General features: G+C 40.8%; 2 protein-coding genes across 9 annotated transcripts in view; one reads left to right on the top strand and one right to left on the bottom strand.

The window, feature by feature from the left end:
• Positions 1-5639, top strand: part of LOC102568629 (UDP-glucuronosyltransferase 2C1) — a 77351-nt gene extending 71712 nt beyond the window's left edge. For both annotated transcript variants that reach the window (XM_059722177.1, XM_006268478.4), the window contains exon 6: positions 1485-5639. In XM_059722177.1, coding sequence (XP_059578160.1) covers positions 1485-1764 — 280 coding nt within the window. In that variant the 3' untranslated portion in view covers positions 1765-5639. The remainder of the gene's footprint in view (positions 1-1484) is intronic.
• A 985-nt stretch (positions 5640-6624) lies between these two features.
• YTHDC1 (YTH N6-methyladenosine RNA binding protein C1) overlaps positions 6625-26676 on the bottom strand; it is a 30263-nt gene continuing 10211 nt past the window's right edge. Inside the window, exons 3-17 of one of the 7 annotated variants that reach the window (XM_014601511.3) lie at positions 26307-26638; positions 25820-26174; positions 24035-24124; positions 23495-23548; positions 22778-22872; positions 20045-20153; positions 19847-19964; positions 18326-18410; positions 16697-16863; positions 13998-14080; positions 13057-13093; positions 12925-12988; positions 12749-12811; positions 10901-11035; positions 6625-7615 (exon numbers count right to left, since the gene is read on the bottom strand). In XM_014601511.3, the coding sequence (XP_014456997.1) occupies positions 7391-7615; positions 10901-11035; positions 12749-12811; positions 12925-12988; positions 13057-13093; positions 13998-14080; positions 16697-16863; positions 18326-18410; positions 19847-19964; positions 20045-20153; positions 22778-22872; positions 23495-23548; positions 24035-24124; positions 25820-26174; positions 26307-26638 (2012 nt within the window). In that variant the 3' untranslated portion in view covers positions 6625-7390. Of the gene's footprint in view, positions 7616-10894; positions 11036-12748; positions 12812-12924; positions 12989-13056; positions 13094-13997; positions 14081-16696; positions 16864-18325; positions 18411-19846; positions 19965-20044; positions 20154-22777; positions 22873-23494; positions 23549-24034; positions 24125-25819; positions 26175-26306; positions 26639-26676 lie in introns of all 7 variants that reach the window. The other 6 variants (XM_006268481.4, XM_014601460.3, XM_014601568.3 and 3 more) reach the window with 6 other exon arrangements.

A 26676-nucleotide genomic window follows, 5' to 3' on the forward strand; every position in this document is an offset into this window, starting at 1 on the left:
CCACATTGTGGAGTCTCTCAATTCCAGCAGAGGTGCATAGTCTCTGATTCCAGGGTCTCCTGGCCTGACCAAGGGAATGGAGGTGCTCCCTGCTTCAGCAGGACATCCCAGTGTGCTAGCAGTAGTGGAGGGGAAAGGGAAGGGAAAGGCTGCAACCGTGAGGGCATGGGGAGAATGGGCATGGGGAAGAGAATATTGCGGTGGGGAATGCTGGAAAATCAACCTACATGTACAGATATAAGGTGGAAGCTAAATGGTACAAAATTGTAACTGTTCCCTCCAAGTACATTTTTGTCCTGCCTGGAAGCATTTTTTCCCAACTGTACATCTATATGCTAGCTGTTTGGAAATGTTTCAAATTGTTTTCGAAGCTGTTTGAAATGTTTCAAATGTATATGCCTGTCTGCACCCCAGGAGATCTCTCATCCAAAGTACTGAACGCTGGGACCCACCAGCTTTCCAATACCTGTATTGCACCAACAAAACAAGGCACGTGTATTCCATCTCAGTATCTTTGGACCACCTACCATCTCTCCTTTTTGGAGAAAGGCACCCATGAAGAGGTCCTGGAGCAGCAGTGTTTTCTGCTTCCTTTTTGGGCTGGGTGGGTGCATCTACATGTGCCTCTTTTAAGTGGGCTTAGCCTAAAATTGCCATTTTTAAGGTGCATTAAGGGCATGTGTCTACACATGCACACCCTTAATGTGCCTTAAAAATGGCCATTTAAGAATATGTGAGTCTAAATCTGATACCTGCATAAAGCAAGTATTAAATTTATGCATGAATAGCTAAGTTGCACTAGCACATGTGTAGATATGCTAATGCGCATTAACATGGTGTACGTTAATGGGTACACACCATGCTAATGCGCATTAGCGCGTCTGCACGTGTGCTAATGTAACTCAGCTATTCACGACTAAATTTAATGTCCCTGAATCTGCATTAGCACATTCGTTTGTAGACGCACAGCTAATTCCCTTAATGCACCTTAAGCAAAGGTGCATTAAGTTTAGGCGCATGTACATGTGTAGACATGCCCAGTTAGAGTAGAGTTACTTCTAGTCACTTCCCTATTGGTCTGTTGTATGGGCAAACTCCTGGGTTAGTCAGCTTGTGACAGGTTGTCTCGGCTTCCTACTCAGTCAGGATCCATGCAGCTTGCTTTCCCTGCCCTTAATGACTCAAACGGGGGAACATCTGTCTGTCTCAGACTAAGAAACACCAAAATCATGAGGGAAACCCTGCAGATGGTCTTCTCAGATGTAATATTTCCTTGTGAATAATATAATAGATCCAGCTGGATTTTCAAAACTTGCTGCCAGAACAGCTGAAGAAGCTGGGTTAATCTGGCAAAAATAACATCTTGGGGCTAGCTCGTATGTTCAGAACTGAGAAACCTGGCCAGTCTGCCCACATATCTGTGCTCAGGGGAGGAAAGGCTGTTTCAGAATTAACCACAACGCTGTTTGCTCCCATTCTTTCAGCTATAAGGAAAATGCCATACGGTTGTCACAGATTCACCATGACCAGCTTGTGAAACCTCTGGACCGAGCTGTCTTCTGGATTGAATTTGTTATGAGACACAAAGGAGCAAAGCACTTGAGACCAGCAGCTCACCAGCTCACTTGGTACCAGTACCACTGCCTGGATGTCCTGGCGTTCTTGCTCACCTGTGCCACAGTGACTCTTTTCATCGCTGTCAAGTGCTGCTTATTTTGCTGTAAGAAATGTGGTAGGATTGTCAGGAAGAGGAAAACGGAATAGATATGCCCTTCCCATTGGCTGCTTCAGTCTCTCTTGTAAGTCCCAGATTCAGCAAGGCACTTAAGGAAGCATGTAAGTCAGTGGGATCACTCATGGGTCTGCAGTGAGGCATGTACTGGTGCACTTAAGGAACTGAGGCCACCTTCTGGTGAAGTGACATTAGGAAAGCTGCTCACTTAGCCTAAATGATGTTTACAGTAATTTCCTTTTGGTTTGAGTAAAGGCAGATCCTTAGCTGAGCCACCAATCAGAAACCCTGTGGTTGATTATGCAGGGCTTTATAATATAATGATTGCTGCTAGAATTTTTTTACTTTTTTCTGTATCTTTTTACAAGGATGAAACCCAAACTCTCCTATGGCCCTTCATGCTTGTATCCAAATGAAGGGATCACTGTAGATTCACCCGCCCAGCTATCCTCAACTTATCCTGTGCCAAAATGCATCTCTAGATCTGTCCCAGGCAGTGCAGTTCCTGGAAAGACAGGCACTGCCCAGGTAGGGAGTTCAGCTCAGGTGTCTTAGCAGTGGCGATGCGTAGAGGGTGCATGGGGGTGCCAGTGCACCCCCCAACAGGTGATGCTTCCCACTTAGGTGATGGGTAGGGAGGCAGGCAGGAGTGCTGGTGCCCCCCTGTGAGTGCCAGCTGGGGAGTGGGAGTGCCGCAGCCACTTCTGAGAGTGCCACGGCCATGGGGGAACCCGCCCCCGGTCGGCAAGATTGGCTGCGGAAGGGCTCCCCGCACTGGTCGCTGACTGGTCACTGGGGGGCACATGCCCCCCCTGACTAAGGTGCCACCAGTCGCCCATGTATCTTAAAACAGTGGGGGGGGGGCCAACCTTTTGGGCAGGTGTGCTACAAATTAAGCCCAGGCCCTCCTTGAGTGCCATTGCGACCCCCTTCTCCTGCCCTATCTGCTGCTCTGCTCCCTGCTATCATTTCCCTGACCTATCTGCCCTGACCAACTGTGCTCTGTCCCCTCCCCAGTCTGCTGTGTGCCACACACACACAGGTTGCCCATACCACTTGTGCTGCAAGCTGGCTACCTGTATAAGATGCCTACTAGAAAGGCCAAGGCTTGGAGAATGAATGTGCAGTGAGATACCTGAGCCTCTATCCAAGCTTCCAACTTCCCTGTTTCCTAAGTACTGAGCACCCAAGATCTTTCTCTGTCCTCAGTGGGAGCTGCCTGGGGGACAGCTTTAATAGACAAAATACAATTTACTGAGAGACCTCAGTGAAGATCTAGGGATTTCTCGCTAGCTGAATAGAAATAGGTGCCTCACTGCTGTGGAGTTTGGGCAGCCACTTCACTTAGAAACTTTGGCAAATCCCAGCCAAAGAATGCAGCCCATTCTGGTAAGCATTGGTCATAGCTCCTAGGGTGGGAATGAATGATTTCAAGACTGGCACGGAAGTTCCTATGACAGCTCCTGTTTTCCTCTACTATCCCATTTTCCTCTGAGCTATGTGCTTCCTTTCTGAGCTGGGTTGCCATTATTTTGGTTTTCTGTGATCTGCAAAAGCTGGACTCGCCTCTGGGGGCCCAGACCTTCTCTCTCCACCCTGACTAACCAGAGTATTGTCCCCACAGCCAGTTGTAGAGGCAAGTGCTATTGAGAGACTGCAGAATTCAGAACTCCCCCAGTGTTGTGGGATGTTATCTAGCTTACCCAACCCCTTGATACTGGTGAACTAGTTGCTAATACAAATATGGGTAGTTTGATTTCTAGTGGCAGCAGCTTCTCTTCTGAGAAGATGGGGCTTGATCCACAGCTAGCATGAATCAGCAAGGGGCCATTAAAGCCAACAGAGCTATGACTGTTTACACCACCTACAGAGTGGGCCTTTAAATGGGTTTAGTCCCAAATCTTTGCTATGGAAGATTTCCTCTTGGTTCACCTCAAAGCCTTCCCAAAGCACAGTGAAATTTTACCCTGATTTTAATGCCTAGGGATGAAGGATTATTGCTATGGGAATTCCCATTAGGCATGAACAGGGAGTAGGGTCCCTAGAAATGGCAGCGTTACCACCACAACCTTCAAACAAATTAAAGAACAGCAATTCTTCATCCATAGAGTGTCACCACCACAGAGGGCTCAGTAGTAAAAGTAGGCTTTTACTTGCATAGGATCTCCTCCATTTTAACCGACAGAAGCAAGTTCTCAGTCTCCAAGGAAGCCTATGCAGAGAAAGATCAAACTGAAGCACACAAGGGAAGAGGGACTCCAGGCTGGGCTTTCATATGAGCTACAAGGGACTTGGGGTGGTGGTGGTAGGGGGTCTTACCACTGCAGAACTTTATCTTTCCCTGGGGTCCTACTTTTCAGGGCAGATGACCTTAGGTTGATGCTCTTTCTGCTCCATGCCCCATCTGCCATTGTGATGCCTGCCCCTCTCCCTGATCTGCCATATACCATGCACAGAGGCTGTGTGTGTCACTCGAGCTGCAGATTGGCCTTCCCTAAATGCTACTTAGCAGATGTCTCCAGCCACTTCTAGGTTAGCTGGTCTGCAGTAGAAGGATCAAATCACCCACTCTGGCAACTTCCAAAGACTACCATTAGCTGCAGAAATTACACTGGAGGACTTTCAAAATTATTGCATTATTGCTTAAAGTCCCCAGCTCTATAAATTGTCAGATGTTCTGCTAACCACCATGAAGGCAAGCCAATTCGCAAAGATGACAATCTGGACAGATCAAGAACTTTGGGTTTTTAGTATTACGCAGGTGCTACAATAAGCCACTATGTAGCTTTTACGAGTGCCTCTAAATGTGCTTTGATTTGCATACTTGTTACATAGCTCTACTGCAAATTAGGTCTTGTAGAAGCAAACTTTTATATCAGGCTGCAGACCACGCAGCTACGAAAACAAAGATACTTAACTTTGTTTGCTCCCCCTCTCACTTTTCATGGCTTTAATTGGTTGAGATGACCATGACTTGAGATGCTCAGATTTTTCCTTTTAAAAACCTTAGAAGTATGGGGCTGAAAAATCTGTTCTCAAGCTACAAGCTCAGTGCTTGGCTAAAACTGTGGAACTCAAATGGCAAACTAGCAGCCAGAGGAGACATATGAAGAAAACCACAGTGGCTACACTGGAGCACACAGAAATTGGACAAGTCCAATAGCACTACAGTTCTGTTGTCTAACTTATCTGGCCCTGTGGGATGGATCTGGAGTGCAGGGCATGTCACCTGGGCCACAGGGCTGGCAGCAGCAGCAACAGCTTGCACTACAGGCAGGTGATGCAGCTCCATAACTTGGATCCAACCCACAGAACACACTATGGACCTGGTAATTCAGCGCAGGGCAAGTGGCAAGTAAGGGCAAAAATTTGGCAGCAGGGCAAGTAATTTCAGAAGCTCTGGGATTAATGGTTATTAACACTGCCACTACTTAACATGCTGCTGTGTTTTCAGATCTGTAGGGAGCTCCATGGGCCAGTTGATACTTTGCACCCAAAGGCAGATGCATAGCTGCACAATGAAAACCATGGAAGACAACACTACATATGTACACATTTCCAAAGCTTTGGCTGTACACTTCTATGCAAGTATCAAAATTAAGCTTCTAGATCTGACTGGGTGGCAATTTTGTGCAAAAGTGTCAACAATGAGAACCTACAAAGAGCCTAGTCACTTAAAGCCCATTATCTTTACCCTAGCCCTACAGGAAGATCTTTGAATTGGTGCCCAGCCTAAAGGAATGTGAGAAGTTATATACATCATGCAATACAACGTTTATTGAATGAACCCCTTTTCCATGGGCTGAGCTTCTGCTAACCAAATATTCATTGCCTAGTAGATTATTCTGAAGTGCTCTGTAATGAGTGTTTAATTCCTTGTGATGGTTTAATAAAAGTGATTCCTATTTTTGAGGGTCAAAGTGATTGTATTTAATGCATACAGAGGTACACATTTAGTATAAAATGCAATGGTTAGATTAATGCATTTTGTCACAGGTATCAAACAATATTGCATAAGTTTTCACAGTAACCTTCAACACATGCAGTTCTGCACAGTACAGAGTTGCGTCTTTGTGTGGTCCCTCAAAGTATGATAGTGGGGCTTTGTTACAGAACACAGCAAAGATGGAGGAGTAGATGGCAGGTTTGGTAGAAGGTTTCTATAAATCAGGAGATAATGTTAAGAATTAGTGAAGACAGACTACAGTACTCGCATCTGAAAGCCAAGCTCCTGCTATGGAAATACATGCAAGAAAGCTTTTCCAGTAAATTTTGAAGCTGAAGCTGCTTTCCCATCATTTACTACTGCAAATTCAACTGAAAAATTTGTTCCATTCAAGAGCTGGAACACATAGTGGTCTCTGAAATATTATCCTGTTATCCCTGCTAAAGTATGCTAAGTATAGAAATACAGGTGAGTTTGTACACTTCAGAATGAGCATGCCCTTAAAGTTTTTTGGCTCTGGCAACTGTACTACAAGGGACACTGGGGTCTGGACATCATACAAGTAATGCAACATAGAGGCTGATACAATGAATCAATAATGGACAAACAGATCCCATACTAAAGGCACGGTACTTACAGAGCTGTTCTGGTAAAAACTAAATGCAGAGCTGCCATCCCTTTTGATAGTTACTAGTTAGGTAGCCATTAGAACAAAACAAAAATACTCCAATGATCCATGTGCAGCAAAGCTTATGGGTTGAACTGCAGTAGAACAGGGGGCTGGGAACATGAGCCTACCCAAGCTCATCCCCCATTACAATTAATTTTTGTTGCTGTTGTTGTTATTCAGAAATTCCCCCCTACTCAAAAGCAAAGTATTCCTTCCAGGTGGAAGGTACCCTTTTTGAACACAAGCCTGCCCTCAGAAAACTGTTGGAAGCCAAACTAAAAGTTTCAATAGTTACCAATTTATTTTATAAAAAAAATGGTAGCAATGTAGAGTACAGCAATATTTTCTGGTTTCACACACGCGAATAGTGGACATTCCAAGCAATGTGTACATTTTGGAGAGGAGAAAGGCTAGGACAAGAGGTTTGACCAAAATATTACTGAACACAGGAAGATTCTTTTAAAAAGGTTAAAAATTAGATATCAATAGTGTCTTCTTAATATTGCTTTCATTACTGAAGACTGGGAAGAGAAAAAAAAAAAACACTTGACTTTACAGAGGTTAAAAAAAAAAAAAACAAAACAGAAAAACAAGGCTGCTACAACACTGCCATACAGTCAAATCATACTTCAATATCTGCATACTTGATAGCAGCATTTTTTCCAATGAACCATGTGAAACTACATTTAAGAAAACAAAGCAAAAAAAGAATATATTATGGCAGTTATCCATCAGTATTAAAAAAACCCCAAACAAACCTAGGATGAAGTCACTAAGTAGATGAACACTTATTGAGAATGAACCAATATCTACATTCTTAACTGCTTCCCATTCTGCTCCAATAAAAACGTCAACTGTGTGCATTTTTTGGCTTTTTTTCTTCCAGTTCAAAGTTTACTGCATGCTTGGAACAAAGAGGGTCATCAATCCTTCTACACAATGAACTTGAGACAGCTGAAAATAAAAGTTACTACTTGTAAACACACACAAAAAATACAAGCTTTGCTGTTGTTGTTTCAAATGACCACTAGCTCCAGAAGGATTATCTTCTATATCTGCCCCTTTCTCCTCTGTCTCTGTCCCGGTCACAAATCCTTTCTCTCTCCCTGTCCCGATCACGCCCTCTATCACGTTCTCTGTCTCTTCTGTTATCCCTGGGACGGTCACGTTCCCGTTCGCGGTCTCTCTCCCGAGGTCTGCTTCTCCGACCACTGACAACTGCTTGTGTGCGCCGCAGAAAGTCATCTACCCTCATATCATAATCATGCTGTGAAAAGGAGAACAGTTTTAGTTAGTTTGTTTTCCATTCTGACTACCCGAACCATTTCATTTGCCCACACAATTAGCTAATACTGGCTATGTACTTAGGGGCTCCTGGAAGACCAAGATCAAAAGGTAATGTGGCATTCTAGCACAATTTATTGTGCCTCTTATCAGTTCTTCTTCCCACCTGCCTTCAAAACACTATCTGATACTTTTTAATATCTTCATTTATGGAGTTGGAGCACAGCCTCAAGTGCATGCTTAGCAAGTCTGCAGATGACACCAAACTGGATGAAGTTGCACATACTTTTGAAGTCAGGATTAAGATTTAAAAGGACCTTCATAAACCAGAAAAAGGTCTGAAATTTATTGAGTAGAATTCAAATGAGGACAAAGCCTTGTACTTAGGACTGCACAGTCACAAGCATAAAACCAGACTGGGATTATTGTGGACCAGAAGTTGGATATAAGCCATCAGTGTGCTCTCGCTACAACAGCTTGCTGGGGTATATTAACAGAAGTGTTGCTGGCAACAGAGTGGAAATGATTCACCTACTCTAGTCAGCACTGACGAGACCTCACCTGCAGGGCTGTGTTCAGTTTGAGAATCACACTTCAAGGAAGATATGGACAAAATTAAAATTCAGAATTATTTTTTTTTTTTTACTGTCCAATTACAAATTTAATAGACAGGGGCTTCATGGCTCACTACCACCTAACAAAAACTTCTACCAGCCTCCCTGTACTTCATAGGAAATAACAAATACCTTTCCTTCTTGAATGGTCCCACTGCCCCAAACTAGACTGCTTATTATAATGCACTTGTCTCATAATGGATCCTTATAACACATCTTCACTCCTAGTTCACAGCACTCCATCCCTCCAGTTTGTGTTTAAATGGAAGCTTCCCCCTGATATTGAGCTCAGCCTGCATCTGACTCTCACACCCAAGGAAGGGCATTTGGATCCCCAAAAGATAGTGAGGAGAGCTGTTGCACAATATAGTTGGTTTAATCACAAAAAACCCCTTGATTCATAAACAAATTAGAAAGAACCCAGGGGAAAGCAACAAAAAGGGGGAAAAAAATAAAAGGAAAGGTTAGAGGTCTAGAAAATGTGATTTCCAAGGACAGGCTGGAAGAACTGGGATTATTTAGCCTAGAGAGGACTGAGGCGGAATCTATTAACAGTCTTCAAATACTTGAAGGATGTTTAGATAGCGGTGGGGGGGGGGGGGGGGGAGGGGGGGGAAAAAATCAACCTTTTTGACAATTGTATTGCAAGGTGAGCCCTACACATCCTTCCCGAGTACCACTCTAATACCCTTCCCTTGCCTGATCTGTTGGCTCTGCCTTTTGCTCCTTGCCCTATGCTCCCTCCTCCCCAGTCTGCCCTGTGCCACACAGAGGCTGCCTGTGCCACTTGTAGCATGCATACCACAGGTTGGCCGCCCCCATTTTAAAGGAAGGTGACAGAGGGGGAAGAATAAGGAGTAACCATCTTAAATTGCAACAAGCAAAATTTAGACTGAATATAAAGGAAGAACTCTCTCACTGGGATAGTAGTTAAGCATTAGAACAGATTACTTAGAGCAGGTGTTGTCAACTGGGGATACATGTCCTCCTGGGGGTACTTGAGAAGGCCTTAGGGGGTACACACAGGCAGACAGGGATGAAGCACTGCCACGTATGATCTCACGCTGCTGTGCAGGTGCTGCCTGCCTGGCTGGATACAGGGGGGGTAGGGGAAATTTGCATGCAGCAGCTGCCACCACTCTGCATTCAGCTGTGTGCCACCCCCCCATGTTAGGCTGTCAGGGGTACACTGACCCAAAAAGGTTGAAAACCCCTGACTTGGAGGATAAGGAACCCCCATCCTTAAAAGTTCTTAAAGAGGTTAGACAAATGTTTGGATGAGCTAGTTTAGACAAGGATGACCCTGCCTGGAGCAGGGGGCTGGATTATAAAAGGCTGGAAGAGACTTCAGGAGGTTATCTATGATTCTGTCTTCTCAATGTGTTTCACCACACAGCAGAAAGTGAAGCTCTAATTCCACTGCTAAGAGAACCAAAAGCCAGGTCCCCCAAAATTAGCCCGTATATGCACATCCAGATGAATGCGGTCATGTGGGATGTGGTGCTGCAAACACATTTACAGTGCCACATACTGCATAGTCCGGTGTTCTCGGCACTGCAAGGGCACGTTGCCCAATTGTGCACTGCCCTGGTTTTTTGACACCTAGATATATGTTCAGGCAGTACGTGCTGCTGAAAAGAGGAGCTGGGCCATCCAGAGCCATGTTCTGCTGCCAGCCAGGCTCCATGTGGCATTGCCACAGCTGCAGCCCCGGGAGGCCCCCAGGTGTGCAGGCCCCAGCCTTCGCTACCCTATCCTACCCTACCCGAGGCAACTTGCCATTTGCCAAAGAGCACATGGCACAGGCGATCCCTGGGGACAAGGTGCAAGTTGTGCCGCTGCTATTTGTCCCCAGGGAACCAAGCATTCACGCGTCCTATGAACCTACTCTTGTCTAGAGTATTTGGGTTACTGTACAACACTGAGCACTGCTACAAGGACCCGTTTTCTACCAACAGTGAAGGGTAAATGATCAGAAACACAGCATTACAAGCAATAACACCAACAGGTCAGGGTCGCACTTATAACTGAATATGGAAAGTCAAGTAGTAATCTGGGATTTTCCCTCTAGGTCGGACTGGTAAGTATGGCGGGTGGTGGAAAGGGTGCTTCCTATTATTGCATTGGCCACTGCTTTTCCTGGGAATCTCTGAGCATATCGGGCAATACCCCAAAGCCCTGGCAGTGGCTCGTCTTCCCTGTGCTTAGCTACAGCACATAGTAGGATGTTCATGGTATTTCCTGGTTTGTGCTTGTAGTTACGTGCAACAGTCTGAAGTATCTATTTTGGGATATCCTTAGATAAATGGCTGTGAACGCAGGGGACAAACTTGACAGTCCTGGAAACCACCCCTCAGTCCTCAATAAGACTAGACCCTAATCAGAAACTTCTTCAAAAAGATCAACAAAGAAAAATAGCCACTGATCTGTAGAAAGAAATGCTGGGATTTTTGTATTGCTACATCTCATAGAGGGGATTTTCAAGTCTTTTTCACCTGGATGACCAGACTTACAAAAATGCATTTAGAAGCCTTACCTTAAGGCCAAGGTTTTCAGAACCCTCATGGGTTTAAGCTGCTGGCATCCCTGGAATTCCTGCTACTCCTACTTCTGCCATACAATCTCTTTCTCCCCCCACCAGTACGTACACTTACTACTCGCTTGTCTCGGTATCTTGCTTCGTGCGGTACCGGGTGGTGTCCCGAGTAGGGAGGGTGAGCTTGAGGCGGAGGAGCATGGTGCTGATAGTAAGGGTGATGGGGAGGCTGTTCCAGACCTGGATATGGTGGCTGCAAGGAAAGTACAGCATGTTTATCAAATGCTCCAAAGCAGAGAACAAACAGCACTTAAAGCCAGGAAAAATGCTATCCAAGCAGATTTTTCACCCACAGGTAGATAATGTCTTAGAACATTTACAATGCACAGGAAGTATGGCTGGATGCACTATAAATTGTAGCAGGATCCTTGAGACATTTCCCCCCTAAACTACCAGCACCAAGTGTTTTAGGTATAGCTCCAAAGCACTGACATGTAGTATCATAATCACCTCAGCTTTCATTAATTAGCCAGTTCTATTCTGCGTGTAGACAAGAATATTTTAGCATAAGTGAGAGTCTTCACTGGCAAATAATCCATTCATTACACTGACTTGAATCAGAATAAATTGCAGTAAGAGCATCAAACTTGTTCTACATGACAAATAAACCTGCTCCAGTGACAGCAGCCAAATTTTTCTTTAAAACTGAAAAGCCACCTGACCACTTCTCCTTTCTCCCTCTTGCCCTCACCCCCCTCAATTTCATTCCAACATGTCAGCAAGGTCCTTCACGCAGAGGAGCACTATTTGGCTCACAGTGCAACTTCTAGCCGAACTGGATGGGGTAGCTGAATTTTATGACAAGTATTTGGCTGACCTGAGGGGGAGAAGGGGGGATAAAGAGGGGTTGGTGGAGAAATGGGAAAGGGGGAAATGGGTGTCAGTAGGTTTAGTGATGTCTGAAGAATGCTCCTCTCTGCAGTCTGCCAGACCTAGTTGCTGTGATTCTCCTTCAATTTGGGGATTTTATCTTTTTTGTGTGGGGAGGGAGAAGGGTTCCAGCGAAGGAGAACAAATCACAACATCTATAGCAGGCATCCCTTTCTCTCATGCAAGAGCTACAATAAAGGCAGCCATATATTCAAAAATCTGTTACTAAAAAAGTCATACATGATGACATCCAGAGTCAGAATGCAAGGAGCTACATAACCAGAAATATGTATTCATCAGTAAGCGCAAAATATTGCCAACCACCAACCAGCAGAACAAAAAGGGGCATGTTTTGAGTAGCAAACGAGTTAACTGGATTTTGCTGGCATGTGCCCTCACCTGAGTAGAGAGATAACCTAATCAAATAGCTGCTGCTGCCGCCATACAGCCATGGCTTTACCCAAGTTCTGATGCCAAATACACTCTGCTTCCTTAAGATGTTCCACTGCCCAAGCCAATCATCTTCCCCATGGGAGACAGCCTTCCAATGCACCACAGAGGCCTGTTTCCTTTTTGATACATTTTGTTTTCCTGCTTGCGGGTCTGATACGAAGGCCAGTTAGTGATCTGAATCCAGGGATTCAGGGCAAGGAGAGAAGGGTGTGGACATTCTTCACATTCTTTGGCTTTATTTAAAAATAGAATTTTCCTCAAATGTTATGGCTTCCATGCACTCAAGCTGAAAGGATTACTACTGCCTTAGGTCTTATGCTGTCACCGCAGCCTCTGAAATGTTAACAGTACATTTATCACTATTAGCTAAAACTTTTACACATGCTCTCTTTACACATGTAGTTCACCCAACTCAATCTCAGGTTTTTTTGCATATTCAATGTACATACCACAGCAAAAATATGCAGTATTTGAGCGAGCAGTAGGATGGGTCAGGATATAATAAACAGGTCCAAAGGATTAAAAAAAAAAAAAAAAAGTGGGCTCATTCAAGGGAATAACTGAAGCTTAAGAAAATACAAACCATTCCTTGCCAGGGTGGCGGTGGTCCCATGTTGTGGAATTCCCTCACGTAATCATTGTAGGACTGAAAAGAAAGACAGAAGTGTTAGTGACTGCTAACAGCTCTGAAAGCACTGAACATTATGCTAAAAATAACAACCCCTCCCCCACAACCAAAACAGGTGGGCACTAACTCACCCCATTTAAAAACACATCTCGGCGAACTCCTGAAAATCGTCTGTTGGGAATAAAATGCGTAAAACTAAATCCAAGTTATTCATACCAACAAGTTACTACGGCATCAAATAAAAGAATAGGAACACATCTTACCTGTCTACTTCTGGATACCTGGGATCCTTTATATACCCTGTTCAAACATCAAGCAGCGTTATCAAACAACTTCAACGCAGCATGGCAACAATCTTTAAAACCCATAGTCCTTCATTAGAATGTACCCTTCCATTGGGCCTTTCCTCACAGGTGTGTCCTTGTACATACTGCTATTACTTCCAGTTTCAAAAAGGCTCACAAAATAATGCAACAGACTTCACAATTTCTTTGATGCTTGAAGTAATAATGCAGTAACAAAGAGGATGGATACACTTGTATAGGCTTGTGTAGTACAGAGAAAACATCTGTGCAGATGAAGGTTAGAACTATTTTACTGATCTACTTGGAAGTGCTTGAAGACCAGTGTCATGTAACTGACTCCCTGGTGATGGCCTCTACCAACTAACTGCATGTTCAAACACCAAATCTGGGCTGCTCCAAAACTAGGCTTCTTAGACAACTGCTCTGTGGTGGGAAATGCTTGGAAAATTAAAAGCAAAAGATATGATGATATTCCAAAGGAAAGCAGATCATTATAGCCATAGTAGATTCTTGGAAGTGAGCAATTAGCATCTACTACCTTTAACAATCCTGTAACATGAAACACTGAACAGGCACATAGCACCAGGTACCACATAAATGTACTTTTTTAACTTTAATTTTCTATTGTCCAACTAGTGTAAGACTTCAGTAATTTCTGTTATGTTCAGAGAGGGATTTTCAAAAGCACTGGCCTAACTCAGCTCCCCACCAAAAACAACAAGTTTTACTACTGATTTCAATGAGAAGAAAATTAAACTAGTGCCAAGTGATTTTCAGAAGTCTTACTCAAACCCCAGCCACATAATAAACACCTGTTATATCTTTAATATTTCAAAATTCTGTAGTATTATAAACACTTGCACAGCTGTACACGTGTATCTTCATAATAAGATATTAACCTGGTCTTTGGTGAAACTCAGGGGGATAGTCAATCCTTGGTTTCTTTCTGCTGTTATGAATATCATAATCCTCTGGTCGACGCCTACACAAATTAGATATCAGAGATTAAACAAGCTTGTTTGGAGCATTCTTCAGAGCAGCATACTTTCCTGGAGAAAGCCCCACAGGCCGCCCAGGATCTCTGGCTCAAGGTGGGCAGAACTCAGTCCACTTCAGTTATGGTTTCAAACTATCTAAAGAAACAAGTTTTAACTTCAAATCACCATAAATGATATTCTGATCTAGTTAGATATCTAGTAATCCTTTACCATTACTTTATCGTTCTTAACAGATGTTCTCAGTAAGAGGAATTTTATTCAACTATCCCTTAATATCCAAAGAGATTATTTAAGAAGCTAAAACAAAACGAACTCTTAATTTACACTTTAACATTACATTTTCCACATTCCATCTTAATCTATCCTAGAAAAAATAGACAAAAAGGCTAACTCTGATTACTAAATCAGTTTCTACAAATATAAATACAGTTGGTCTCATTTGCAAGAATAAAGCATCTTTTCCATTTAACATAAAAATTTTGCTAAATTTCTAGCTACAGGGCAGACAATTCTTTGTAAAATGAAAATCTTCCTGGACGTATTTTTAAATAAAGTCATGTATGCCTTGCATAATACCTCTTCCACCATTATCTTCCTAACCTGCTAACGGCAAGAGGTACTTTTAAATATTATTATTCAATCAGTGCCTTTGAGTAAAGATTAATCCCAAACTTTTACGCTTCCTAATAAATGAGAAAACAAAAGCTCCCTTCTAAAGAGAACTGCTTCATTACTGAAGTGTTAAATAATATCCAAGAACTTCACTCACAATGAAGAAGACAATCTTAAGACTAGCTCCATACATCACTAAGCTCATTGTAAGATACAAAACTGGTTATTAGTTTCTATTCTACCAAGATAAATAACATAAAACTACCCATCACTGTTCAATATGAATGTTTCAAAACCTTATGTAAAAACAAGCTTTTCATCAACAAATAAGTATTTATGCCAAATCTTATGTTTCTTTAAATCTATTAACTGCTTTGCAACCATACCCATTAAATAACTATAATAAACAATCCATTTTACTAAGTTTGTTTAGTAGATAATCTTTTTTCCTCCCTCCCTCCTCCCTCATTTTTTAAAGTCCGCTTTACCCCGGTAACTGATTTTTTTTGTTAAAAAGGAGAGCAGATTCCTCACCCTCTGAGCAAAAAACCCAAGAACAAAGCAGTTGCATCTACAGCAAAATCAGATTAAGAAAAAAAATAAAAGCTGGTGTAAAGAATAAACATACCGCTTTCTTGTAGTTTTGAGAGTGCATTTACGACCGGTATAAAATATGATAGTAACAGTTCATTTAGTAGTCCAACTACTGACTTTAAGCTGTAAGCCACAAACATAAATGGAGGCCCTGGCAGGCTTGAGAAGGTGTGGTGGTGTTATATGTATAGTTTGCAGTCCATTGCAAAACCTTCACTGGTAAATACTTTATTGCACTGGAAACCTCTTAGCTTAACTTCAAAAGCCATCTTGGTGCTCAGTCCTTTAAAGCCAAAAAAGGGGGGCGCTGCCAGGTGTCCTCCTACCTACTCGTTACAGTGTCCTTTTTAAGCTCAAGGAAATGGGGACTCTTGTTGGGTATCTGTACCTACCACAGGATGTTTCCACAAAGAGGAAACTTAACCAAAGGTTTCAGCCCAAACCATGCATCAGTCTTTAGCAGAAAAAAAACTTTAGATTTATCTGTATGCAAAGTGGCTAGACAGGGAAAAGGTGATTGGTAGAAGGGCTTATATCAGTTCTTTGCAAAGACTTCTCCAACTCTGTACCAAGTTATACCCCCTTTTTCTGGTAAATGCTGTTAAGTTCATAAAGCAGTGATCAATAACCATGTCGATCCTGTAAAAACATTTTAAGTCCACGAGTACTGCCAGCATCTGGAAAGGTTGTATAGCAGACACAGCAACAGCCATTCTTTTTGGTTTGTTGCCGGGTCTCCAAGGGCCACTTGCTTCCCTTTGGAAAGAACCTACTGTTTTCAGAAGCTCAGCAAGATGTGTGAATTCAGTGGTTACATGTTAGAGAATATTTGGCAATGGGGTTAACACATCACGGTGAAACAATTTGAAACAGTCCCAATAATGCTCCTCTTGAATATCAAGATAATTTAAATATTTTATCCTCAAAATGAGGCGGCATCTTCTGAAAAATTATAAGTGATCCTTATAAAAGTCCCATATTTGATAAGGCTTATCCAGAGATACACCTGAAAGAAAAGGCTTTTACAAGATATTAAAACATTTTGGCATATAAAGACTTCCTCTTCCTCCATCTAGCCTGCTCATAAGAAATCCAAGCTTAACCTATCACTAGCATTACATGGTGCATTATCTGCATTAAAGATCTAGTCTAAACTAGAGCACTTTATTTTAAGAACTTTTTTCTGCAAAAGCAAAGATCCCCATTTTCCTCTTGAAAAATGACAGACCGGGGGACAATGTGAAATCCTCAATGAAGCCACAAACTCGTCCATGCAGCTTGATTTGAGGATTTTCTCTCTTCTTTATCGCAGGGAAAGCTTTTGACGAATCACATTCCTCCATCACGTTATTCTGATACATGTGCCTACTATCAGTCCAAAGAACGTTTCTAACCTTCCCACATCCCGGACTGGTTCTCGACGGGATGGACGTCCTCTTGATCGGGGCTGTGAATGCATTCTTCTCTTGTGCCTCATTTTATGAATGACTTGATACAAGTCAATACTTTCATCAGGAGGGAATAGGAGACAAAGCTGGGTTCCACATTCAGGCTCAATTTCCTAGAATTGGTTAGAAGTTGAACAGTGATCGACAAGCTGAAGACAGGGAACACTTCCCATTAATTACTTTCCCAAGACACAGAAACACCACCACTTTGAAGAGGCTTCAATATCACTAGAAACTGAGAGCACATCACAGTTAGGTTACCTTTTACTCTGTGGGGTCTAATTAACATATTCACAGAATCATCTTACGCTGGGACAATATGTTCCTGAAGACATTCAAGTCAGGCTGCTGCTTTACTAAGTGAAAGTGGGAGGAGCGTTTCATAACCAATTAAAAAATGCATACAAATTTGTGATCAATTAAGAAACACAGTCAGCACCACCTAAAGAGTCTGGATTATGTGGACAAGAATCCACGTGCAGGGATATACAGTTAGGTTATGCACAATTAAGCATTCTCCAAACTCAGTGGAAGAACCGTAGGTTGGTTCAGAAGGTGCTTTTAATTTGTCTAGATATTGTATACTGTGGTTTTAGTAGCAAGCTGCAGAATGGACAGCTAACTTGGGACATGTTTTAATTACACATTACCAGTATTCTGGAATATTCCCTCCAAAAGCTTCAGCACTTCATATAAGCACTGTAAAGAGGCTTGACTGCAATGCTATATGTAGTTAAGTGGACAGAAAAAAAATGTAAAACACATTTCTTAACCATTTAAATGGAAACTGTCAACAATAACCAGTTAAATTTCCTTCAAGTAATTTTAACCAAAATTAAAAACTCACTTTCACTGTTCAAAGTCACTGGCATATAAAAACATGTTTAGTCATATTTGCATCCTTTAAAATTACTTTTTTTCCCCCCTGTTCTCCAGACAACTGCAGTGTCTAGATCCATCTTAACTTCAAGGGGTATCACTCCCACCTTCCTGTTAAAAATACTATGCAGAAGAGTTGGTTTTTTTCCAGATAGTTTATGCTGATCTTGGAAAGTATTTTTACACAGCCGTCATTACTGGAGTTGACAGTGTCCATTTAACCGAATTACAGTATGTATAGCTGAATCATTAGCTTCCGTTTAAAAGGTGTAAATACAATAACAGAATCTGTATCACCCCTCGACCCCCTCCCCCCCCCAGTTTATGCCAAATCCAGCAAATAAAACTGTTCAAAACAAACTCAAAAGCACAATGCTCTAACATATGGGCTCTTTCTGGATTGAGAACATAATAGAAAATGTTAGTGACCATCTGTTATAAAAAGCTAGTTTTCATCAGGTGCTGCAAGTCTGAGCCATTGTGATGCGACTTAATGTGTTGTTTTTTTCCTGCACTGCTCTCACCAGTGTTGTAAGAAATCAAATTTGCTGACATACGCTCTTACCAATAAAATCTATACCGCAAGAACTCAAACGGTACAAGAATCCAAAAGTTTTCAAACCTCCGACTACATTTTCTACTCATTATTTTTGTTTTACTAGTAGAAATAAAGACAATGTTTAAAAATTAACAAACCTGTCCATCGCGTCCAATCTTTACTGGTTTATGTTCATTCCAAGGATTGGTCAGGTGAGCAGATTTAGTGAAGGGTAATTCACGCCTAAATATGCAAGTGGTATCATTTATGGTTTTGTCTTCTTGTAAAAATGCATAAAACAGAACATTGCATCAGTACAAATGTATAACTCTTTGCGCTATGACAGGACCCTGAATTAATATTTTAAAAATTAGTATCTCAAGAACTTTTTTTTAATTCTGGTATTTTTAATTTGGCATTATGCAGTTCATGATAAGCAAGCCTATTCTATAAAGGCAACAAATTTGTATAGAATCAAAATTCATACAAGAATCAAAATTCTGTTTTGCCATACTTATACAAACTTGAGACTCAGCACAACTTCAAAAAGCCTACCCTCTGTTATTTCACACCACACACAAAGATAAGACTTCTCTCTATCTTTAACACCAACAAACTGTGACAATCAGAATGTCAGTGAATACAACTACCTAGATTTACCTGGGGAAATGTTAAACTACTGATTTAGTTTTATAAAGAATCCCTTAGAAGAAACATACTCCTACAATTAACCAATAAACTTGGTACCCTGGGTTGCAAGTGTTAGTTTTAAGACACCTCCTAGGTGGTCCCTACAGGTTCCTAGCATTTCACATGCAATAGGAACATTTATTCCATCCAAAGCTGTGAGCATGATACATTTACGTTAAGTCACTCCATTCTGAATAAAGGCACAAAATGAGATAGCTATACCTATGTGCCAGTAAAATATATTCGTGTATTGACACCTCTAGTCAATTTGTCTTGGGGTAGCTGTTTGTTCAATGGAAGTAATCACTACTTGCTCCCTGCCACTTAGTGGAAAAACACTGTTATACAACTATTGTAGGTAGCTATCTTGGGAGGACTGTCTACTCAGACACTAATATAATTTATACTGATGGGTGGACTAATAAGTTGCATCGCTGTATAAATGTGTCATGTCCACATCCTAAGATATATTTTCTATCCCTCCCAATTTGGACTTTATTTATTCTGAGGCAGCTGCATTTTATTTACTTAGCCAAAACCTGACAGATCTGATTAAGGACAGCTCTCCAAAATCATAAAAAAAACCCTCCCCTTTCATTATTTTTTGTTCTCCAGGGCTGACAGACCAGAATCTCAAAACGAACAGTCATTTTAAGAGAAGAAGCGTTACATGATAGTTGGGAACAAATGCCAGTTTGTACTCTCAGCATGTTAAGCCAGTGAAAAACGTGAAACACATGAAATTCCTCATTTACAACCGTTAAGAGTCAATGCAAAAAAAAAAAAAAAAAAAAATTGCTACAGCAGTCTCACTTATGGGAATAAATCCCAAAGCCAGTAAAATAGAGCCCTCTCTCTCAACCAGAGCTGAATTTTCAAAGCAACCTAGTCAAAAAACCAGTCCTAAAACGATGGTTAGAAAAACAAATGGAATTGAAATACCTTTTTGGACACAGTACAAAAACTTTTAAATGAACAAAATCACTTGCCTGCAAATCCAGTCAATTTTAAAGACTCCTCCCAACATTTTTGCATTCATTCCTGCAGGCAGCACCCAGTGTATAGGTGATCCGCCATGATGGGATTCAGATGAGAGCCTTGCAAACCCTAAAAGAAAAAAAAGCAATCAACACACATTGTAACAACAGAAAAACCTAATTTTACAGCCAAATGTCACCTTCACTTACCTTGGAATTTACCACTCTCTCTCACTGAGAATATTAAGATAACACTCCTTGCTGATCGAAATGCAGCATTGAGCTTCTTTTCGTTTACTGGAAGAGTTGACCACACGCCCTATCAAAAGAATAAGGGAAATGTACATTGGTTAATCACTACAAGCAGCTGTATTAAATTTAAAATGTATTTAAAAAGGTAGCAAGTAATAATCCTAGTGTTTTAGGAATAAGTAATGAGGGCAATCTATGTCTCTAGATTGACAGTGACTAGTTCTCCAGCCAACTGTTCAAAAAGTTACAAAAAAGTCAGCTTTCACAAACCATTCATTTTCTCTTTGGCTTCAGGTTTGAGCCTTTAAGACACACTTATGTATCTTTATGCTTTTCTCTACAGCCATGACAGCTTGAAGCTTTATTGTAAAAATTAAGTATGAGATTACCATATAAATTGTGTGACTTGGTGTTGTACTTAAAGCCTCAAACCCTAACCAGAAAATTCACAAGAAAAAAAAAAAAATCACAAGATTTGCCAACATGGGAAGAGGGAAGCTAAAGAATACTGCAAGAGGAATGGCTAGTCTGCAAATTGGTTTTCACTGCATACTTCAGTGAACAAGTAGTGCACACTGAAGATACTAGCTTGTCCCCAAGTCACTGAAGGATGTACACAGAGGGACAACATAACAACTCTAAATAATAATGGATGAACACGCTGTTGCCAACTCCAACATGGAGAATGAAGACATTAAAAATGACTTTTCTTTTTTTCCTCCCCTCTTCCATGTAAGATGAACACAAAGGGACTTTATAAAACAAAAAAGTACTGTGTACTCACCTGCAGCTTCAGACCAGGCCCACAAGTAACATGCATAACTAAACCATTTTAAATTTTAAGCACTGTTGAACGTGTGTTTACCTCTTCAATCTGTTTTAGCATGATTTTCAAAAAAGATACCTGCCCTACCCTAACTGGATAATGCTGCAACAATGTTTTCTTAGATTCTTTCCAAATTACTGCTAACTCAACATGAAAATACAAATGGCCTATTCATCCTCTGTAAGCAAAAAGGTGGCTCAGATACCACTATGGTAGCACTACTTTTTAGCCAGAAACAGGACCCACAATAACTTTGATATGCAGCTTTAAGCAGAAAATACAACCACATCGCAGATATTTCTGTGCTCCCCTGACTTATCTGTCATAACAGGGTGGAATATGAATTGCCTTTTAAGGGATATATGGAAGTCTCAAAGCAACTGATGGATTCAGAAACCACAATAGTAAAGATTCTACTTTCAAGAATAAACAATCCAGCCAAATGAGGTACACCTGCTCTGCAATTAAATGGAGAACACACGTAGATGGACACACACACATACAATGACACAAAAGTGTCCTTCTCATGGAAAGCATTAACAAGGCGCAAACAATTTCTTTGGGAACAGTCCTTTCCTCCTGCCAGACACATTACACTATAATCCAAGCAGAATTACAATTGATTTCTGTTAAATAAACTTATCAGGCAAGAAAAGCTGCTAAACAGGAAAAGCTAAGCTTCAGTGTTCTAGACATCCCAATTTCTGATTTGGAGCATCTAGTTTAAGTTAGTTTCAACCCAAATTTTATTGTTTTGGAGCTTGAAGCATCTATTGTACACCTAAATATAGGGCAAGTAACCAAAGAATTCAAAGGGTAATTGAAATCTACAGTATCTGAATACATGAGAAACCCTCAAAAATCAACTGAAACTGACACACTAGGAACATTTATCAGTACAGGAACTACATTGACATACTAGGAACATTTAACAGTACAGGAACTGTGCATTTGCCTAGTATATTTAGTAACCAAAAATTAGACACTGGATACTTAGCCGAGTTCAAAAAATTCTGACAGTGTACCATGTATTTCAGATGTAGAAACCACATCTTTTTGATATGCAAATTTCTTGTAGCAACTCAAATGTTACTGAAAATAGCCTTCCAATTCCTCTGTACCCATATTTTGGAACAAATTGTTACTAAAGACCAATAGCTTAGATTCAGGAATACTCAGAAACCAGAATCTGGCTGCAGCTTCCTAGTGAAGTTTATCATTGCAGAAGTACAACATTCAACATCAGCTGAGCTTACTGTGATGCCACTGTCACACCAGCTACCCTCTCAGTTTAAGGAGTCTCTGCAGTGGGAAAAATATTGCTTCACTTCTCAGGAACAGAATCAGCGTCTGTATATATACACATGCTGGTTCACATTTTAATTAGAACACTCCGGCATTGCCTTGCCATCACATATATAATCCCCTATACATTTTAAAATGACCGTGGGGGTACTTTATCTACACCTAATTAATTTAAAATGAGGGGGCCTTAATACACGTGACAGCGAGGCATTTTAATTAGAGTGGCTCTCTGGGAGAGACTCTAATTAAGACACCCCCATCCCCAAGCACCTGTGTAGGCAGCCATGAATAGGTTAGAAAGGACCTCAAGGAAATCACTTAGTCTGATCCTCAGAATCTACAGCCAGATGGCATAAATTAAGGACAGTCAAGGGGCTACTCTAATTTGCACTGGGTGGGGCCAGAACCTCACTTAGATAATTATGAAGCAAACAAGAGCTCCACATTCTCCTGAGCCAAGACCTACTCAGCACAAAAGAAAATCTGGATGATAGTATGCTTCATTCCCCAAACATAGCAAGTTTCTTAATAAATCAGTTTCCAAGCTGGTTTAAACATACCTTGGCTTTGGCAAGTGAGACATTTTCATGGTTGTTACTCTTGATGAGAAAAAATCTTGCATCTTGGAGAATATATTTAAGTTTACTGGTTTGGTCTGAAAAAAAATTCCAAATAAGCTGAAGTTTAACTTTTGAAGTTTTTCCTTCAAAATGTGGGCATAGGTTTTTTAAGACAAATTTATCCCTCCTGATCTACACCTAGATCAGGAGTCAAGCCCCTTCCCCCACCCCCAGCCTGAACGCTGAAATCTAAGCCACGGAGCATACAATGCCAAGCTTTTCTTAAAAATAAATAAGTAAATAAAGTTTTAATACATCACACACACAAAGATTATTATTATTAAAAAAATAAATCAATATTTCAGTAAGGTTCCAATATACTTGCACTCTGGCTTATAGTGTCAGAGGTACTGCAAAACATTTGTATAATTAGGCTTTGATGAGAGTACCTATTTAAAAAAAAAGTTTCCTTTCTCAAGTACAAGCATCTCTTTTCTGCTTTGTTGCTTCTGCAAGAGAATCTGATTGATGTCTGTGCAGCTCTTTAAAGATGTGCAGAAGTAAATCAAGATGGAGATGCATCGCTGTTTATACCCGCAACAATCAAGCATTCAAATTGATTTATATTGGAACATTACCATTTTGACGCAACTTAATGAATAAACAGACAATGGCATGTGATGGGGCATGCATTAAAAATTCAAATTTAAATGATACCTTTTTGGACAGCACGAACGGAAGATGATAATTTCTCATGCTTCTTTTCTGAACCTGTGTTTAGCCAAAGTACATTTGTTCAGATTGAGCCTTAATAGAGATAATATACAATTTCTACAGCCTTGTCACATACAATTTTCATTCATGACAAATTATTCTTCCTGGCGCGCACCCACACACACAAAAAATACTGGTCAATGTGCACGAGTGTTTTGTTTTGATTTTTTGGGAAGTTTGGTTTGGGTTTGGTTTTTCATATTTATTATCTGAACAGTTTCCTACTCAGAAAACTAGTCACTGAATCATCATCTTCCAAGTTTGGAAAAAAAAAAAAAGTGAAAATTCCACTTAAGCAACAAAATAGCATTAAACAAGATGCCTACTTCCCCCAAAATTATCCACACAGAACATGCCAGAAATCAAATACCAAATAATCAAACTACATACCCCACGTATTTCTACAGCCAGTTACATTTCTCTTAGGTATCACATTAAGAGTCAGAGTCAGTCAGTATGACAAGCAACAAAAAGAAAGAATACCTGCATAAGATTCTGATGCAGAACTTCCACTTCTATCAAAAACAATTGGAGAGATACCTCTAGCTCTCTTCCTTTCCTTCTTTTTCTCATCTAAAAACCCCAGAAAACAAATAGTAGTAGTATTGTAAGCGTCACACACCAGAAGATAAAGCTGAGATGAAAGTACTGGCAGTAGGCAAACTGTATCCACAATGACAAGACTGATATTTGGCTTTTACAAGAAAAGTTTAGTTACTATGCTAACACTTCCCCAAAAATATGACACTTAAGAGGTACTGCCACCAATTCACAAAAACTAAGCTCATGAAGGAAAAACAAACACCAAATGTTTGAGAATTCTATGCAAAGATACATAAGTAATTCATTGAGTTTGGAGTATTTTAGTTCATCTCTCCAATGTGTTAGCCAAATTTTCAGTGACATACTTAATAGGAATTATACCATGATCTGTAACACTGCTTCACAAGTTCAAGAAAAATTAGTCAAGCAGTAATAGGAATGAAAACAAAACACTGTGGCACATGGTAAATAGTGACCCCCTTCCCCAGCCCCTTCAAAGAGTCAAATTATTACTTCATAGCATTTAAAAAGTAATTACAGCTTCCCCTTCTAGAGTTGCTCTAGACTCCAAATATCAAGGCTGGTTCACCTTACCTGCATCCAAGTTATTTAGAAGAACCATCTATGCATCTTTCAAATAAGGAAGCTACAGGATAGGAATCTAACAGGATTGTTTTGTTGTCTTTTTACCAAATCCAAAGCTAATGTGATGATATGCTCTATTTAGCGAGCCTAAGTCATATTAGAATATTTTTTTCAAGATTTGATCTAACCTTCAAGTCTATTCATACTAGGATAAACACATATGTCTACACTTGACCAAAAAGGCTATTTGAAATTCTGTGGACAATTTGTATTCATGAAGCAAAGCACCAGTAGGATAGGTGAGAATCAGGCACAGTGCGCAATTGCAAAGAGCTGTTATGGGACTCGTTGCAGTCCCATTCTCCCCATTTGCCTAGTTACAGGCTCCTCTTGATTCCTGGTCTTTCCAAATTGTGTGGCAGATCTCTAAAATGAGACAATTACATATGAACTGGCCATACTGGACAGCACATCTTCCATTATTTGAACAGCAACTTTGTTTTACCAATTTGTTAGTATTGGTTTTGTAACAAACTCTTTTTAACATCTACTGTATTTAACACCTGCACTATCAAGTCTGTATGGTTTTGCATTATGTATTGTGTGTTAGCATGCATAACTCCCTACAACATGCTGCAATTTCACTTATCTGAACCAGTTCAGCTATCCAAAAGACTTCAGAAAGTGCTTTCCAAAGGGATTCAACAACCAAAGATGTACTGTAGTAACCATTTCTCCAAAGGCAAAAGCTAGTGTATTAACCTGACTACCTAGCCATACATCTAGATTTATACTGAATATCTTTCCCATCAACTGTTTACATTCAAGTGAAGCTTTGCACGGAGAAGCACCAAAAGTTGTTGATTACAACAGTTTTGGGTGTTAAAAATAGAAAAACGATAACAAAGTTGATCTACAATAATTTGATCCTGTAGTGGTAACAGACTTCCAGACAAGCCTTAGCGCAAGTCAGAAGTGTTCCACTGTCCTGCCTCAGGCTCAAAGCTTAGGTTCCCTTTAGAAACACCAGCCAAAAACCAAAGGAAAAGCCTGAGTCAAAAACAAATGTTAAATCTGAAATATTAACAGATTTTAAAACAGGGAAAGTCTTATCTACAACTATTCTAAGAAAGGATTTACCTGATGCATCTGAGCCAGAACCAGATCTGACTGACCCATCTGTGAAGGATGCAGATTCAGAATCAGAATCACTGGCTTCACTTCGAGTGTCATAATCATTTCCCTCCTTCTGATCTCTTTCATCTTGTTCATATTCCTCTTCGTCCTCTTCCCCATCTTCTTCCACCTCCTCATCCTCCTCTCCTTCCTCATCTTCCTCTTCCTCCATTCCTTCTTCCTCATTCTCTGTATTTCCTTGATCAGAGGAGCCGCTGCTGCCAGTCTCATGATCTGAACCATATTCCTCAGAGTTCACCTCTTCTTTAGAAGAATGGCTGGATCTGCTTTGCCTTCTGTCCACATCATGCCTAATTCTCTGATGTTTAAAGAAAAAGAGAATCAGGAGTCATAAAACATTATTAGGATACACACATAGTCCCAAGAGAACGTGCCTTATGAATGTCTCAAAGAACTGCTTTATTTCTACGGCTGCAAAAACTTTTACTACCTCTGAACCATCTGGCGTAGAGGACTTTGCCCTCCTGTCAACATCTCTCTTCCTCATGCAAGTTTTTTCAGGTTGCCCTTTATAAAGCTCCCTTGTACTGCCACTTGACACGCGTGCCTTTCGATCACCATCTGGACGCTTGCTTCTGTCAGACCTCTGATATTCCTCTGTCTTGTACTCTGCTACAGGCTTTCCTTTTGTACTCACTATCCTCTTATTATTGCTAACTGATGAACTAGGTGGCTTTAGAATCATTTGCCTTGATGAATGCACCGATGGCTTTTGTCTTTTGCTTTCAGCAGTCTCCATCCTGTCATTTTTTCTTTTTGATCCTTAAATTAATCAACAACAAAAAAATCAGTTATTTTAC

Source organism: Alligator mississippiensis, chromosome 2 (assembly GCF_030867095.1).
Source record: "Alligator mississippiensis isolate rAllMis1 chromosome 2, rAllMis1, whole genome shotgun sequence".
Taxonomy (NCBI): domain Eukaryota; kingdom Metazoa; phylum Chordata; order Crocodylia; family Alligatoridae; genus Alligator; species Alligator mississippiensis.